At 38.1% G+C, this 17,332-nt stretch overlaps 1 protein-coding gene across 2 annotated transcripts in view; it reads right to left on the reverse strand.

Moving 5' to 3' along the window:
* LOC307164375 (tripartite motif-containing protein 16-like) overlaps positions 1-17,080 on the reverse strand; it is a 32,084-nt gene extending 15,004 nt beyond the window's left edge. Inside the window, exons 1-2 of one of the 2 annotated variants that reach the window (XM_079881172.1) lie at positions 17,003-17,080; positions 157-429 (exon numbers count right to left, since the gene is read on the reverse strand). In XM_079881172.1, coding sequence (XP_079737298.1) covers positions 157-415 — 259 coding nt within the window. In that variant the 5' untranslated portion in view covers positions 416-429; positions 17,003-17,080. The remainder of the gene's footprint in view (positions 1-156; positions 430-17,002) is intronic. The other variant, XM_079881173.1, reaches the window with a different exon arrangement.
* Between the last annotated feature and the right edge of the window lie 252 nt (positions 17,081-17,332).

Here is a 17,332-nt window from a genome sequence, read left to right on the forward strand (position 1 = left end):
CCAGTTATTCACTTATTCTGTAAACTGTCACACTGTAAACATTATTTTGTAAGAAGTAGATATTTTTCATATTTCAAATATATTAAAAAAGAAATCAAATTAATTATTTTTTTAAACCGCACATTTAATAATTTAATTTTATCTTTAACCTGTTACCTTGCTTGTGATCATTCTCCAGCTGCTCAGCCTGATTATTCTTGTTTATCTTCCTCAGGATCTCCACCGTGATCTTCACTGCTTCTTCTTGTCCAAACTGGTCCACCATGTTATCCACTGTTTTATACCTATCTGCATTTTCCATTTTAGACTTTGGTAGATGTTTAAGATTTTCCAAGTGCCATTGAAACCCCTTTATGTCATCTGTTTCCAGGTCTTCTAGTGATTTTAGAAGCAGCTCTTTAGAAGACGCCATCATCCTTCATCGATTCACTGCAGGACAAAAAGAAAGAGCTGAGTTAGTTTCACTCTTAACATGTGGACCCAAGCGCTCAAATGTTATTTGGATTATGAAATGAAGCTGTGATCGGATCAGGACTCTCAGAGTCAAACTCATCTGTAAAAAAAGTACTATAAAGATTCATGCTTCAATGCATGCTGGATACTAACCATTTTACAAAACCTAACCATGGCGCCCAGCATGCATTGTGGCATGAATAAATAATGCAGGTAAATTGTCTATTTTCTTTTACTATTTGCTTTTATGTTTGTGTACGTGTTTTTTTTTTTATGACTTTTTTGAGCAGGGAACAGTTCTTATTCAGCAGTCTAACTCCCAGGGGGAAGAGGCTGTTGGCCATTCTGGTGGTTCTGGCTTGAAGAGACCTGCAGTGGCATAGAGATTATTCAAATCTGACTGTCACAGCAACGTACCTTACAGAAGAATCATAGTTCTGCTATAATGAGTAATACAAAATTATTTAATCATAATTTTGGCTCTATAAAACTACAAGTTATGAAATTATGATTTTTATCAAAACACAACCGTCAACACCTGAGGCCTGTTTAATCAAACAAGTTTGCCAAACCAGCAATTAAGGCTTATTTCAGTTAGTCTGGCTTATTTGCTAATTTGCTTTCTAGAGGCATGTATTTTCAAAAATATATTGAAGAGCATTCTGTATTTCTTTCCAATACTCTTGAATATGTAGACTTTTCCAAAATATATAGTAATGGTTTGCTTCATTAGATCCACAGTTTCGCCAACATGTAGCATATGGACAAGAATCATGATTCCTTCATTCTTTCTTTCTGCACAGAATGAACACATTTTTGCTAAGGTTCCTAATGCTCTCAACCTGTGGCTCATCCACGCTAAATCACCAGCATGGCGCCGATGAGTCTGGACTGAATTGATCTCTTTTGACACTTTTGTTGCCGAATGAAGTTTGGCAGGACCATCGCCAAGCCCCTCGCTTGCAGTTCAAAAAGTTATTTGTTATCCATTATCTGCTCTCCCTCTCTCTCTCTGTGAGGAAGAACTCCAGGTGGCCCCAGAAGACCTCCGGAATGCCACTCCACACACACGCACACGCACACACATACACGAACTTTGAACATTAAAACTTAGAATATAAGCATGTAAAATGTAAACGATATACTCCTGTGTGTTTCCCAGTTCATATTAGCTTAGTTTATGATTTTCTATTTGAAGGAGTGAACTCTAAGCACTCATATTCATGCATACGAATGTAACTTTGTATTGCCACCTTCTTTACCTGCCGTTCTTGGTATCTCGTGAATTATTTCTTTAGTAAATTCACTTTCAATGGACTTTTAAACTACCCGCGACTTTGCTCGCCCCAGAAGAAATGAGAGAGCACGCCCAGCTCCGAAAGACCGATGCACGCGCCTTCTTTCCTCAGCAACACAAAAGAACCATATGCAAGTATCAGCTTTATCGAGTTTAATGCGTTAAGAGTGTTCGCCCCTGCTTAGGGTGATTTGATTTCTTGTTGTCTCTCAAAGGTTACCTGGTCTGTGATTTTGCCATACTGTGATCACTTTGTGATCTCTCTCTATTCCTCTCACTCTCTCATTCTCTTTCTCTTTCATTGTTTACTGCCATTATTCTGTTGTATATGTATATATTCCGTGTTTAACTGTAGTCACATGTATCCATAGTTTCATTTATTAAAACCCATTATATTCTTGATTGTCTGTCTGCTGCTCACATTACGAAGGCCCTTTAATGTTCGATCTAAGCTACAAGCTTTACATTTGTTGATACTTTAATTAGTATTTTTATAGAACAGAAAAGTAATTTTTCGTGGCCAGAAAAATAGCCTTTCGTGAGAGTCTATAAAAGGATAACTTTTCTTGAGAGTTGATAAAAGATTGTGCGATCCGTTCGCTGGACGAACAGATTATTCGATAACAAATTAATTCCATTAAAGGTTATCCTGAGAATTGATCTATTCTAGACTATTGGTATATTAATGGTTAATTATAATTCGTTGTGATTAATTATTGATATATACAATTTATCTATTTTTGCCTACCGGTATTAATAATTGATTATAATTCGTTGTATTATTATCCCTCTATACAGATACATTGGCAAAAGTATTCCCTTTTCGGGTCATTTAACCTGTATGCAATACGTGATCATATTCATGATCAGTTATTAAAATATATCCCCTTTATTTGAGCTAGTGTCCTTAAAAACATTTTGGAGCATTTTTACTGTATTTGGCTGTTTGTATTGTGTTATACAATATCTAATAATGTTTTTCCAACAGAATTTCCTTCCAATTTAGTGAACTTTCACTTTCCCACTGAAATTTCCATACAGTTGACCACTCTTCATCATTAAAGTTTATTCCACTTAAAATCAGTTTTACAAAGAAAAAGGGTGATCTGAAGGAGGTGGTTATGTTTTGACATAATAATTATGTTGTGATCTGAAACACTAAAGTCATTTAGAGAGTTAGGTTTACCTTGTTGATTTCTTAAAAATTGTTCTGATCAAAAGATTTTGAAGAAGATTTTCATTTAGACACACAGACATTAAGAATCAGCCTGTGAATCTCAACAATGTTCCATCCATCCATCCATCTTCTTCCGCTTATCTGGGGCCGGGTCGCGGGGGCAGCAGTCTAAGCAGGGATGCCCAGACCTCCCTCTCCCTGGACACTTCCTCCAGCTCTTCCGGGGGGACACCGAGGTGTTCCCAGGCCAGCCGGGAGACATAGTCCCTCCAGCGTGTCCTAGGTCTTCCCCGGGGCCTCCTCCCGGTGGGACATGCCCGGAAAAGATGCCCGAGCCACCTCAGCTGGCCCCTCTCGATGTGGAGGAGCAGCGGCTCTACTCTGAGCTCCTCCCGAGTGACCAAGCTCTAAGGCAGGGATGGGCAACTGCTGTCCTGGAGGGCCAATGTCCTGCAGAGTTTAGCTCCAACCCTGATAAACTCTCCTGCCTGTAGCTTTCTAGTAATCCTGAAGACATTGATTAGCTGGTTCAGGTGTGTTTGATTAGGGCCCCAGATAGACAGCATCCATCAAAACAATGTTAAATCAATGTTAATGTGTACATTTTTGACTCAACATAACTTTTGCTCCCACAATTAATGTAGTTTTTTTTTTTTTTACGATTTCATCCAAAAATCAATGGTAATGGCATTGAATCATTGTTACAATATATTCAATATGTTGGTCCTTTAGTTGGGCAGTTTGACTCTTGGCTTTTGTGTGAGTGTGTGATCTTTGCAACAGTGTGTACTGAGAGACACCAAAGAGAGCCAGAAACAACGATAGTCAGTTGAAATAGTTTTTAGCATCATAATTCACTAATTTTACCACTTACCAAGAGTGATAATTTTTTATTAAAAAGTTATATTCAGAAACAATACTTTCTTGCCACAGATCAGACATTCTGAATTCATTCCGTTTGAGTAAGGGTTAATGCTCGACGAGGTGTCCATTGTCAGGTATTAACGGACGATGGCGAGGCGTGAACCGTCCGACGCGCAGCGGAGTATGCGGGCATTAACCCGCTTATACCATGGTCACTTGCAAAATAATAAATTTTTAAAACATTAGTTTATATTTTAATTAGTTTTACAATCGAAATCTAAAGTTTTTACAAACAATAACTTGGTTTTCCTGGTTACGCGACGGTTTATTTAGCAACAGGAGATATCCACTCAGCTCGTAAAACCCTTCAGTTTACTGCCAGTATAGCTATGGTTACTCACAGCTGATGTAGCCAGCGCATTTATTTATTAATTTCGAACGGCAAACAGTCAGTTTAACCAGAACTCCTTAACTGGGTGTCCTCTATCAAATATTATTTATTTGACCAGCATATCATCAAAATGTCCGGAAAACGAAACCTCTGCCAGTCACTTTGACCTGCACCATTTTTTTCTAGTGGAAACTCTGATCCAGACATCAAGAATCAGCATATGAATCTCAACAATGGTGACATGCTTCATGCTGCAATGCATGTTGGGAGTCACCATAGTATAAAACCAGCATGCATTGTCATGCATGTAACCATTTTTGAGATTCGTATGCTGATTCTTAATGTCTGTGTGACTAAAAAAAAAGAAGAATATTCCTACTATTATATGTATGTAAAAATCAAAATTCTGAACATTTGATCTGTTGCAAGAAAACAATATTCATTTTTGTTGAGGCAGAAAATTAATAAACTATTCTACTTCTAATTATGCTGAAAATTGTTTCACCTGGTTATCCTTGTTTCTGGCTTTCTTTGCAACAAATTATGTTTTGGTAAACACTGCTGCAAAGACCAGAAACATGAAAGAAATCCGAGAGTCAAACTATCCAACTAAAGCAAAAACAGTGGCCCTCCAGGATCGCAGTTGCTCATCCCTGCTCTAAGGGATCGCCTGGCCACCCTGCGGAGAAAGCTCATTTCGGCCGCCTGTATCCGGGATCTTGTCCTTTCGGTCATGACCCGACTGAGAACCATGGCCTCGGATTTGGAGGTGCTGATTCTCATCCCAGCCACTTCACACTCAGCTGCAAACCATCCCAGTGCACGCTGGAGGTCCTGGTCTGATGGGGCCAGCATGACAACATCATCCGCAAAGAGCAGAGATGAGATCATGTGGTCCCCAAACCTGACACCCTCCGGCACCTGGCTGCGCCTAGAAATTCTGTCCATAAAAATTATGAACAGAACTGCCAACAAAGGCCAGCCCTGCCGGAGTCCAACATGCACCGGGAACAAGTCTGACTTACTGCCGGCAATGCGAACCAAGCTCCTGCTCCGGTCGTACAGGGACTGGTTAGCCATTAGCAAAGGGCCCCGGACCCCATACTCCCGGAGCACCCTCCACAGGATGCTGCGAGGGACACAGTCGAATGCCTTCTCCAAGTCTACAAAGCACATGTGGATTGGTTGGGCAAACTCCCATGAACCCTCCAGCACCCTGGAGAGGGTATAGAGCTGGTCCAGTGTTCCACGACCGGGACGAAAACCGCACTGTTTCTCCTGGATCCGAGGTTCTACAATCGGCTGTGTTCTCCTCTCCAGTACCCTGGCATAGACTTTCCCGGGGAGGCTGAGAAGTATGATCTCCCTATAGTTGGAGCACACCCTCCGGTCCCCCTTCTTAAAAAGAGGGACCACCATCCCGGTCTGCCAGTCCAAAGGCATTATCCCCGAACCGCCATGCGATGTTGCAGAGGCGTGTCAGCCAAGACAGCCCCACAACATCCAGAGACTTGAGGTACTCGGGCCGGATCTCATGCACCCCCAGTGCCTTGCCACCGAGGAGTTTCTTGACTACCTCTGTGACTTCAGCTTGGGTGATGGACGAGTCCACCTCAGAGCCCTCAGCCTCTACTTCCTCAGTGGAAGACCGCCATCGAATCCAACTCACCACCAGGTGGTGATCAGTTGACAGCTCCGCCCCTCTCTTCATCCGAGTGTCCAAGACATATGGCCGGAGGTCAGATGAAACGACCACAAAGTTGATCATTGACCTCCGGCTTAGGGTGTCCTGGTGCCATGTGCACTGATGGACACCCTTATGCCTGAACATGGTGTTCATTATGGACAAGCTGTAACTAGCACAGAAGTCCAATAACAGAACACCACTCGGGTTCAGATCAGGGGGGCCGTTCCTCCCAATCATGCCCCTCCAGGTGTCACTGTCGGTGCCCACGTGGGCGTTGAAGTCCCCCAGTAGAACGACGGAGTCCCCAGTCTGAGCACTTTCCAGAACCCCTCCCAGAGACCCCAAGAAGGCCGAGTACTCTACACTGCCGTTTGGCCCATAGGCACACACGACAGTGAAAGACCTATCCCAGACCCGAAGGCGCAGGGAAGCGACCCTCTCGTTCACCGGGATGAACTCCAACACATGGCGGCTGAGCTGGGGGGCTATAAGCAAACGCACACCAGCCCGCCACCTCTCACCATGGGCAACTCCAGAGTGGTGAAGAGTCCATCCTCTCTCCAGGAGTGTGGTTCCGGAGCCCAAGCCGTGCATGGAGGTGATCATGACTATCTCTAGTCGGTACCTCTCAACCTCCCGCACAATCTCAGGCTCCTTCCCAGCCAAAGAGGTGACGTCCCACGTCCCTAGAGCTAGTTTCCGTGTCCAGGGATCGGGTTGTCAAGGCCCCCGCACGATCCACTACGCACCGACCCCTTACGGCCCCTCCTGTAGGTGGTGAGCCTGCGAGAGGGCGGCCCCAAGTCGCTAACCCTTACCCTAACCCATCTCAACAATGTTGATAGAGAATAAAGCATCTTGCAGTGCATTCCGGGTGCCACCAATTAAAACTCATTCATGGCTCCCGTCATGCATTGTGGTATGAATAAATTCTGAATTGTCATAGTAAGTTCCTTTTCCCATATTGAATATCCTGTTTGTCACCATTGTAGAGATTCATACACTGAATCTTGATGTCTGTTTGTGCCTTAAAGAAAGATTTTTTTTTTATCAGAACAACATTTAAGAAATCCTGTAAGGGACCGTTCGGTATTTATGGAAGGGGCCACCGGAGGAAAATAGGGGAGGGTCATGTCTTTTTATTCTTTGTTGAGGGGAGGGTCATCCAACTTTTTTTAGTCTAGGGGGAGGGTCACCCAACTTTTATATTCATTAAAACAGCAACATTTCAAAGTGGCTTGTTTTGTGCTATTTTTTTCCATTTAGCTCCATGTTGATCTCGCGTTATCAGCCCCCCTTCGATATCAGATAGGTCTGACCCAACAAAAATCCAGTTTGGCGCTGTTTGACAGTGTGCGCTTCAGGTCGCGCTTAGAAAAAGTGCATCATGTCAGAACAGAATGCCAAAGAAATGTTTACCCGGCAAAGCTTTAAAGCACGAGCAAATAATGAACTTTTGTTAAGTGCACAGTGTCCTGTGAGTGTAGCCTAACTCTACACAGCAAAAAGTCCAGTGTTAAATTAACTCTCCTGGGAGTTTATATGGCTCCAGAGTCAGTGTTAAAATATGAGTGTTAAATTAACACTCAAGAGTGTTAAAGTTAATGATATAATTAAGTGATTAATTGAGTGATAATTGACCAATATTGAAGACACCTGATGATAACAAGCAGAATCACTGAAGGAGAAAATCTAATTTTTTAAGGCACCGTTATGGTGATCAGTGTTTGTTTTAGTTGGGCTCTTGACCCATAAAGCATTAACTTTAAATTTTGTTTGGCTGTTGTATCTGAGTAATAACTCTCAGATTCAAAAAGAGAAAAGGTGATCAGGTGGTGTTGGTTATGATTTGATAATCATAATTTGACCTGAATATCAACTCTCATTTAGAGAGTCAGATTTACCTTGTTGATTACAGCAGCCTGTGATTCTACAGTAAATGATTTTCATCATTATCAATATAATCCAAAATATTTCTTAAAAATTGTTCTGATAAAAATACTTAGACGAGGACTTTTTTTAGACACACTGACATCAATAATCAGCCTGTGAATCTCAACAATGGTGACAATAATAAAGCATGTTGCAGTGCATTCTGGGTGCCACCAATCAAAACTCATTCATGGCTCCCATCATGCATTGCGGTATGAATAAATTATGATCTGAATTGTCTTACTAATTTCCTTTTCCTAATTGAATATTCTGTTTGTCACCATAGTTGAGATTCATACACTGATTCTTGATGTCTGTATGTGCCTAAAAGAAAGATTTTGTTTTATCAGAACAACTTTTAAGAAATCCTTTAGACTAGTTAGAAAAAAAGATCTTATGCTGTAGAATCACAGTGATGCTGTAATCAACAATATACATTTAAGTCTGAGATTCTAAATGAGATCAGTGATTCAGGTGAAATTATGATTATGTCAAAACATAACCAACAAAACCTGATAAACTTTCTCTTTGTTCATCTGGCAGTTATAACTCAGATACAACAGCCAAAGATAATCTAATGTTTACAGTTTAAGGGTCAAGAGCCCAACTAAAGCAAACACTGATCTCCATAACGGTATCTTAAAAAAATAGATTTTCTCCTTCAGTGATTCTGCTTGTTAACATCAGGTGTCTTCAATAATGCTCAATCATCACTCAATTAATCACTTAATGAGCTCATTAACTTTAACACTCTTGAGTGTTAATTTAACACTCATATTTTAACACTGACTCTGGAGCCATATAAACTCCCAGGAGAGTTAATTTAACACTGGACTTTTTGCTGTGTACCGCTGCATTAACATGTGATGTGAACGTACGTCGAGTTTAACAGTATTGGGACTGAGGCGCCAGAACTGCTGATAGAATGTGCGCTGTAGGGCGATACTGCATATTTTAGTTTCCATTCTTATTTTGTTTCTACGATGTGTAAGATGTAGGGCTACCACCAGCCGCGGCGCTACCATTGGGCCCGGGTGGGCATAGGTCCGGGCCCACCCATTTTCTATAGCCTATGGTTTTGTACATTTCTTCATTCGGATCTATTTGCGATGATCGATCCAAATTCTAAACAAACAGTTTACATGCTTCGTCCTTGTTACATTATTCATTAAGATAATAATTAATAAATGCACGCATAATTATCAGTGAACTTGATAAATGTTGCAGATATGTTTTACATGCATGCACAAACAAATGCCTTTCAACTTGTGTGTGCAAAATTCAGAATAAAATGAATGTGCAGCAATTTGTACAAATACAGAGTCTGTAGGCCTACTGTGTTGTTACCATTAAATAAGCTCATTTAGTTTCATTTTTGTTAAAATATAATAATGTTATTTTTTCATCTATGTTGATTATGAAAAGTGAACCGCACACACGAGTATACGCAATATCGAGAGACATGGAGCGGGGTCAGACATGATTTTGACCACTTAATTAAGTTTTGTTTTGCAGAAAACGATTTTTTTTAAGTGAATTTCGTTTTGTATAAATTGTATCTTAATTTTAATATTTTTTTTTTATCAACCAATTGCCAAATACCAAATATAGCAGACAACACAATCATAGAGGCGCCCGCGTGGTCACTTGCACTGCTCGTAAACAGGAGCGCATCTCATCCTAACTTAACGAAACTCAGCATATGCCTCACATACATGAAATATATCTTAAGAAAGCTTGAAATGTCTTTTTAACAATTTAAAACGAAAAGAAATAGGCTACTCTCTGGTTATGTAATGCTGTGCATTTCTCTCTATAGGCGTGTTCACTACTACGGAGATGGCGATCGTCAACTTCATCTTTACAGCTGTTGTTGCTGTTAATAAACTAAAAATAATAGGCTTATAATTTTATTAAACAATAAATTAAATGAAATTTTTATTGTCCTGTTTATCAATATTGTGTGTGTGTGTGTGTGTGTGTCGAAATAATTTGTCCGCAGCTGCTCAAAAAAAAAAAAAAAAAAAAAAAGAAGAAAAGTCAAAAACCCCACTGTCAGTGTTTTGTAAGGAACAGGCAAATATGTTCAATATAGCAGGAGACATTTTAATTGTTTACTAATAAAACAGTTATTTTTTATGTCAGTGTCGACTAGACAGAAGAAGTTGACGACTCGCGATCTTCGCAGCGCTACCACATCTTTAAATCACTAGTAGGCTATTATTTAAGTTAACAAAAAATACATAGACCTACACCACAAAAACTAGTTGAGGATAAATTCGTTAAAATTGGGCGATTCCAGTGAATGGACGTGACATTTGCAGTCAAAACTTAAAATAAAAATTCGCAGAAAAAGCATTTATTTGAAACGTCTGAAAGGAGTCAAGACATTAGAAAAATATCAGTCTACACATGCGTTTTATATTTAATATGAGGGAAATACACATGTGACGTGACACAAAAAAATCTTTAACTTTTAGGTGGCAAAATATTTTTTAGTAATTCTATAAATTACACTGTGCAAACCAAAATATATATACCCACCGTATGAATAAAGATCGGCCTCCACAGAAAATTAAATTTTATATTATTTTTATTTTATTTTTCGTGTTTGCATTTATGTAAAAAAAAAAAAAAATGTTACGGACGTGACAGTTCTCCATTACGCACGGACATGACTGCTCTGAAGCGACTTTAAAAATTGCATAGAGACCTCAAACAGAAAGCACAAAGCCTTTCTTTAAAGTGAATTTCGTTTTTTTATTAATTTTAATCTTAATTTTAATCAATGTTTCATCTGGATTTAATAAATAAGAAGTAGTCTAAATATAGTAGAAAATAGATAATCATGACACGGAGGCGCGGGCGAGTGAACTGGACTCTTGTCTCATAAATGAACCGAAACTCAGCGTAAGGTATGCTACTTGCCTCACAGACCTGAGAAATATATAGAAAGCTTGAAATGTCTACTTTTAAACATGCAGAACAATTCAAAACGAAGGAAAACAGACTGCTTTCTCCTTATGAAATGTGCATTTCTCTCTGGCGCGTTCTGAGAAGATCGCGACGCATCGTCAACTTCATCTTTGCAGTAGACACAGAAAACACTTGTTTATTAAAAACAATTAAAATGTCTAGCTATATATGACATATTAATAATCATTACTTTTGCCGGTTCTTTGTGACAGCTTTTAGATGCTTTATTCGCAACGCAACCCACATGTTGAACGAGTCACACCGCATCAGCACCGAAAACATGATTTTTTTTTTCAAATCTAAAATAAAAAATCGTGATACGAACCGAATCGTAGGTTTGGTCTATCGTTACAGCCCTAGTAAGATGAGAAAGCAAGAGTTTATGGTTTAAAAAACAAACAAACAATGGCTATCTGAACATCTTTGCCAAGCGCAAACCAGTACAGAATTAGGCTAATCAATAAATTATCGGGGAGGGTCATGCCTTTTTTCACAATCATTTTGGAGGGTCATAGAAAAATTTATTGCTGGCGAAGGGAGGGTCATGTCTTTTTTGACAACAGATCTCAAAACTCCTCCGGTGGCCCCTTAAATAAATAACGAACAGTCCCTAATATATATTTAGTATAAAACCAGCTTGCACCAAACATTTCACCATTGTTGAGATTCATATGATGATTCTTGATGTCTGTGTGTATCTAAAAGAAATCCTACAATGTACTTTAAAACCAAAATTCAGAATGTCTGATCCGTTGCAGTGATCTGTAAGTGATCACTGAATATGATCTCAGTTATTATAAGTGAGTATAATCTATAAATAACCTCTTTGTGTCAGGGATAAAATTAGTGAATTATTCTACTTCTAATAATGTTGATAACAATATCACCTAATCATCTTTTTTTTAGTGGATTACCTTGTATGATGTGTTTTGGTAAACACTGTTACAAAGACCACAAACTCACATAAAAAGCCAAGAGTCAAACTGCCCAACTAAATGAAACACTAATCACCATAATGGTCACTAAACATTTTCAATAAAACATCAACATCTTAACCTCTGTTAATTATCAAAAGAACTTCTTCTGAGATCTTGAGAGATGTATAGTCTTCTTTTAATTCAAGTTGTTTTGTTTCATTTTCTGAGAGTGCAAGCATGATCTTGAACAAAAATCACATTGTAATGCCATTCAATGCCATTACCATTGATTTTTGAAAAAAAGAAAAAGAAAAATCAACATTAATTGTGGGTGCAACAGGGATGTTGATTCAGTGCAGTTAACATTGGTTTCTTGCTTTCTGGGGGGGGGGGGGGGGGGGGCAAAGGCTCCGATTATTTTGTGCGCAGCTTGTCAGTGGAGTGCGGCTGACTGGTAGTAAATACTGTCCCATTTGAACGCCAGAGGGCGCTCTCAGGCAAACACGCTAAATATGCCCCGCCACAGAAGTACAATAATGTGCATCATTCCAGGAAACCCCTATCGCTGTAGCTGAATAAACAGAAGATTTAAACGCTTGGATTAAACATGACTTATAAATACATGACTGCCTTATTCTGTGTAAGAAGCACATCATCTCTCAGAAGGAGGAGCTCAGCTGTCGTTATGAAGTGAGTTTGGAGTAAATGCATGTTATTAAATGTTGCATGTTATTAAAAAGAGGTTCATAAATGCTTCTCATGTTTTGGAAAGATGTTTGACGCGTGTTGTTTTTTTCAAATGCACGTTATAAGTGACTCAATCTCACAGTGCTTTCAGATGGAGCAGCATTTACAGAGCCGTACATCAATGACAAACTGCGCATAAAAAAATTATCGCAGACTTTGCGATTTGAAAATCGTGATAAGCCATCTCGATTTAAGTGCGATTACATGTAAATTGCGATTAATCGTGCAGCCCTAACCTGATATTAACAAGCAGAATCACTGAAGGAGAAAAACGTAATTGGTATATTACCATTATGGTGATCAGTGTTTGCTTCAGTTGGGCTCTTGACCCTTACAAACATTCACTTTAGATTTTGTTTGGCTGCTGTAACTGAGTTATAACAGCCGGATGAACAAAGAGAAAAAGCGATATGATGGTGTTATGCCTTAAAGGGATAGTTCACTTTGAAATAAAATTTTGGTATGTTTTAGCTTACCTCAAGGGCATCCAAGATGTAGGTGTCTTTGTTTCCACAGTAGTTTCAATTTTTATATTTTTAGGTCAAACCGTTCTTGTACACGACGTACACGCGCGAGAGATCACTTCCGGCGCTTTCCGGCACTTGCACAGACCGAAGCGCCCGCGCCCTCAGATCACTTGGACGTGGCTGTGTACAAGAGGTAAAAACGATATAAATACTGTTCGTTTTCTCACCCAAACCACTCGTTTCGTGTCTTAGGCCATCAATGTGTACTTACATTTACGAGTCATTAAATCATGTTTAATTTGGACTTCTCTGTGCATGCTCTTTGAGGTGGTGACCATAGACCTGCATTATATGACTGACAGACAAGAACGGTTTGACCTAAAAATATCAAAATTGAAACTACTGCGGAAACAAAGACACCTACATCTTGGATGCCCTTGAGGTAAGCTAAAACATATCAAAAATTAATTTCAAAGTGAACTATCCCTTTAACATAATCATTACTTCACTATCATTTAACCTGAATCACTGAGCTCATATAGAGCTCAATTTCTGAGTTAGATTTACTTTATTAATTATAGCAGCATTGTCCTTGAAAACCATAATATTTTTAACTTTTACAATGTAATCCAATTAATTTCTTAAAAGCTGTTCACATACAAACTGTTTTTTTTTTTTTTTTTTTTTTTTTGTTGTTGTTGTTGTTTTTTAAACACAGACAGACATCAAGAATCGGCCTGTGAATCTCAACAATGGTGACAATAATAAAGCATGTTGCAGTGCATTCTGGGTGCCACCAATCAAAACTCATTCATGGCTCCCATCATGCATCGCTGCATGAATAAATAATGCGCTTACGATCAGAGTTGATCTATTTGTCACCATTGTTGAGATTCTTGATGTCTGTGTGTGCCTACATAAAATACTTTTTTCGAAGTTTTTTTTTTTTTTTTTTTGTAATTTTTTTGATCATTTGGATTTCATTGAAAAGGCCAAAAATGTCATGCTCTACAAGGACAGTGCTGCTATAATCCATAAGGTAAACTTAACTCAGAAATTCTGCTCTCAATGAGTTCAGTGATTCAGGCCAATTAATGATTATGTTAAAACACAACCAACACCATCAGATCACCTTTTCTCTTTGTTCATCTGGCTTTTATAACTGAATTACAGCAGCCAAACAAAATCTAAAATTAAAAAAGGAAGGGTCAAGAGTCTAACTAAAGCACACATTTTACATTAATTTTCTCCTTCAGTGATTCTGCTTGTTAAATATCAGGTGTCTTCAATAATGCTCAATCATCACTCAATTAATCACTTAATTATCTCATTAACTTTAACACTGCTTCAGTGTTACTTATAACACTCTGAGTGTGGACTCATATAAACACTGAGCAGTGTTAATTTAACACTGGTGATTTTGCTGTGTACTTTTGAACAAAGTCTTATTTCATGCAAAGTGATAATATAATTACTCTTTCATTTTCTCTATTTGAAAGTTTTTAATTCTGTTATTTGATTTTATGTTTTTAAAATGTGATGTTAATAAAATACATTTAACAGTTAAATTTAAAGCCTAGTTTATTAACATTTTGTTGGGGCGATAGGGGACAGGTGGGGCTCGGAACCTTTCCTCCAAAGTGAGAAACGCTGCTCTAACGTCAAGAAAACTGGGCATTTTTTACATTCCCAGAACCAACACTGAATATATGGAGAACATTAACAAAACTCTGTTAGCTGGGTAGTGAATCACGTGACATTAATGAAACCGCTGTGGTACATTTCAGAAAGCCACCAGCTAACAGGAAGAGTTTGATGAGAACAGAAGGTTTCAAATATGAGAAGATTTGACATGTATCATCTTACATGTTTGACAATATGACAACAGTTATGACACATTATTGACGAGTCCACAGTCCCAATAAAATTGTTAAGTGTTTTCTTATCTGCATATATTGTACAGTCAGACCTTTGTTAATACATTTGCAAATAAAAACGTTACATTTTTGCAAATTTTGAAGAACACCTAACTCTGTAAATTATATTAAAATCATGTCTATGTAAATTCAAATTTAACTCTAGACAATTCCTCATATTATAAATTACAACTGTAGTATTTTTACATTTATTTCGTTTTGTAAAATGTTTATCCTGTTGTGTTTATCAAAAAACTTGTACTTAAAATTATAATAATAATAATAATTATTATTATTATTATATTATATATAATAATTATGTTATACAAATTATAATTATTATAATTCTGAACTTTAAAATACAGTGCTGGTCAGAATTATTTGCCCCCTTGGTAAATATGATCAAAGATGGCTGTAAAAAATAAATCTGCATTGTTAGTCCTTTTGATATTTTATTAAAAAAATGAGCAAAAATCTAACCTTTCATTAAAGTAAAAGAATTGAAAGTGGGGGAAAAATCACATTATGAAATAAATGTTTTTCTCCAAAACACGTTGGGAACAATTATTTGCCCCTTTTATTAAATACTTTTTGCAACCTCCTTTTTCCAAGATAACAGATCTGAGTTTTCTTCTATAATGCCTGATGAGTTTGGAGAACACCTGACAAGAGATCAGAGACCATTCCTCCATACAGAATCTCTCCAGATCCTTCAGATTCCCAGATCCATGTTGGCGATTCTTCTCTTCAGTTCAGCCCACTCATCTTCTATAGGGTTCAGGTCAGGGACTGGGATGGCCATTGCAGATGCTCGGTTTTGTGCTCAGTGACTCATTTTTGTTTTGATTTTGATGTTTGTGTTTGGATCACTGTCCTGTTGGAAAATCCAAACATGGCCCGTTATAGGATTTCTAGCAGAGGTTGTCAGGTTTTGATTTTTTATCTATTGGTATTTGATTGAATCCATGATGCCATGTATCTGAACAAGATGTCCAGGACCTCTGGCAGAAAATTAGGCCCACATCATTAAAGATACAGCAGAGTATTTAGTGTTAAGTGTTTGCTGCCAAAAAGCTCTTTTTTTGTGTAACTGACACTACTGAAACTTCAAACGGGACAGGTTCTATGGTCAGATGAAACAAAACAAAAAAAATTGCTTTTTGGCAGCAAACACTTAACACTAAATACTCTGCTGTATCTTTAATGATGTGGGCCTAATTTTCTGCCAGAGGTCCTGGACATCTTGTTCAGATACATGGCATCATGGATTCGATGAAATACCAACAGGTAAAAAATCTAAACCTGACAACCTCTGCTAGAAATCCTATAACGGGCCATGTTTGGATCTTCCAACAGGACAGTGATCCAAAAACAAACATCAAAATCAAAACAAAAATGTGTCACTGAGCACAAAACTAAGCATCTGCAATGGCCATCCCAGTCCCTGACCTGAACCCTATACACTCTCAGAAAAAAAGGTACAAAAGCTGTCACTGTGCTTTTCAAAAGGTACACTTTTGTACCTAAAGAGTACATATTAGTCCCTCAAAGGTACATATTAGCAGAGGTGGGTAATCCAGGGGCCAAAGAGTAAAAGTCCTTCCATGTTTATTCCACCCATAAACTCAGTCATCTGATTTCACTAATTAGTTCTCTCTCCTGCTGAATTAGCAAATCCAGGTGATTGGAACAAAATACTGAGGAGGACTTTTACTTTCTGAACCTGGACTTTACACCTCTGCATAGCAATGACACATGTCAGCAAAGAGCAAAGAAATAAACCGGAATTAGACCTTATCGTAGCCACAAAATCTGTGTTTAGAGATCAGTGATAATTTTTTAAAATATTTCTTCTGTGGTACACACTATATACTATCTCATCATCAATGTCAAATCAGTTTTTAACTTTCAAATCAAGTGGTTAAACCGAATGACTTTTTTGGTGAAATTTTTTCCATCTTGTAAAAAATGACAAAAAACAGTGTTAATTGATTGTACAAACCACAAAATCGTATTGTTAACACCTAGGTAAACTAAAAAAAATGGTTTCAAATATAGTTATATCTCCATTCTATTTTTTTACACTTTTAAAAACCTTATTCGTCAATGACCCATATACAGACATTGAATAATTGAAAACAAACTAATAAAATGTATCATATTAATTAATAATCAAACCTTGATGTCGTTGATGTCACTCTCTGTGTGGCATCTGTCCATTTCCTGAGTTCTCAATAGCAAGTGAACCTTCTCTGCATGCCTTTATATAGACACACAAAACAATGTTTTCTGTGAAATCACATGACATACTTTTTCCCTCCCCCCTCTCTCTCTCTCTCTCTTTCACAACTTCTTCACAACTGATGTTTTTGTCAATAAATTGGTTTTAATTTTGTTCTAATGATGAATCTATCTGATGTTGATGATTCTATCCATGCTTTCCACGCATTTCTGTACAGACATGTTCTGTTGCTACTCTTTTCTTTATTCCAGAGAATTTGATGTTTT

The sequence above is a fragment of the Squalius cephalus genome, assembly GCF_949319135.1.
Source record: "Squalius cephalus genome assembly, chromosome: 1".
Classification (NCBI taxonomy): domain Eukaryota; kingdom Metazoa; phylum Chordata; class Actinopteri; order Cypriniformes; family Leuciscidae; genus Squalius; species Squalius cephalus.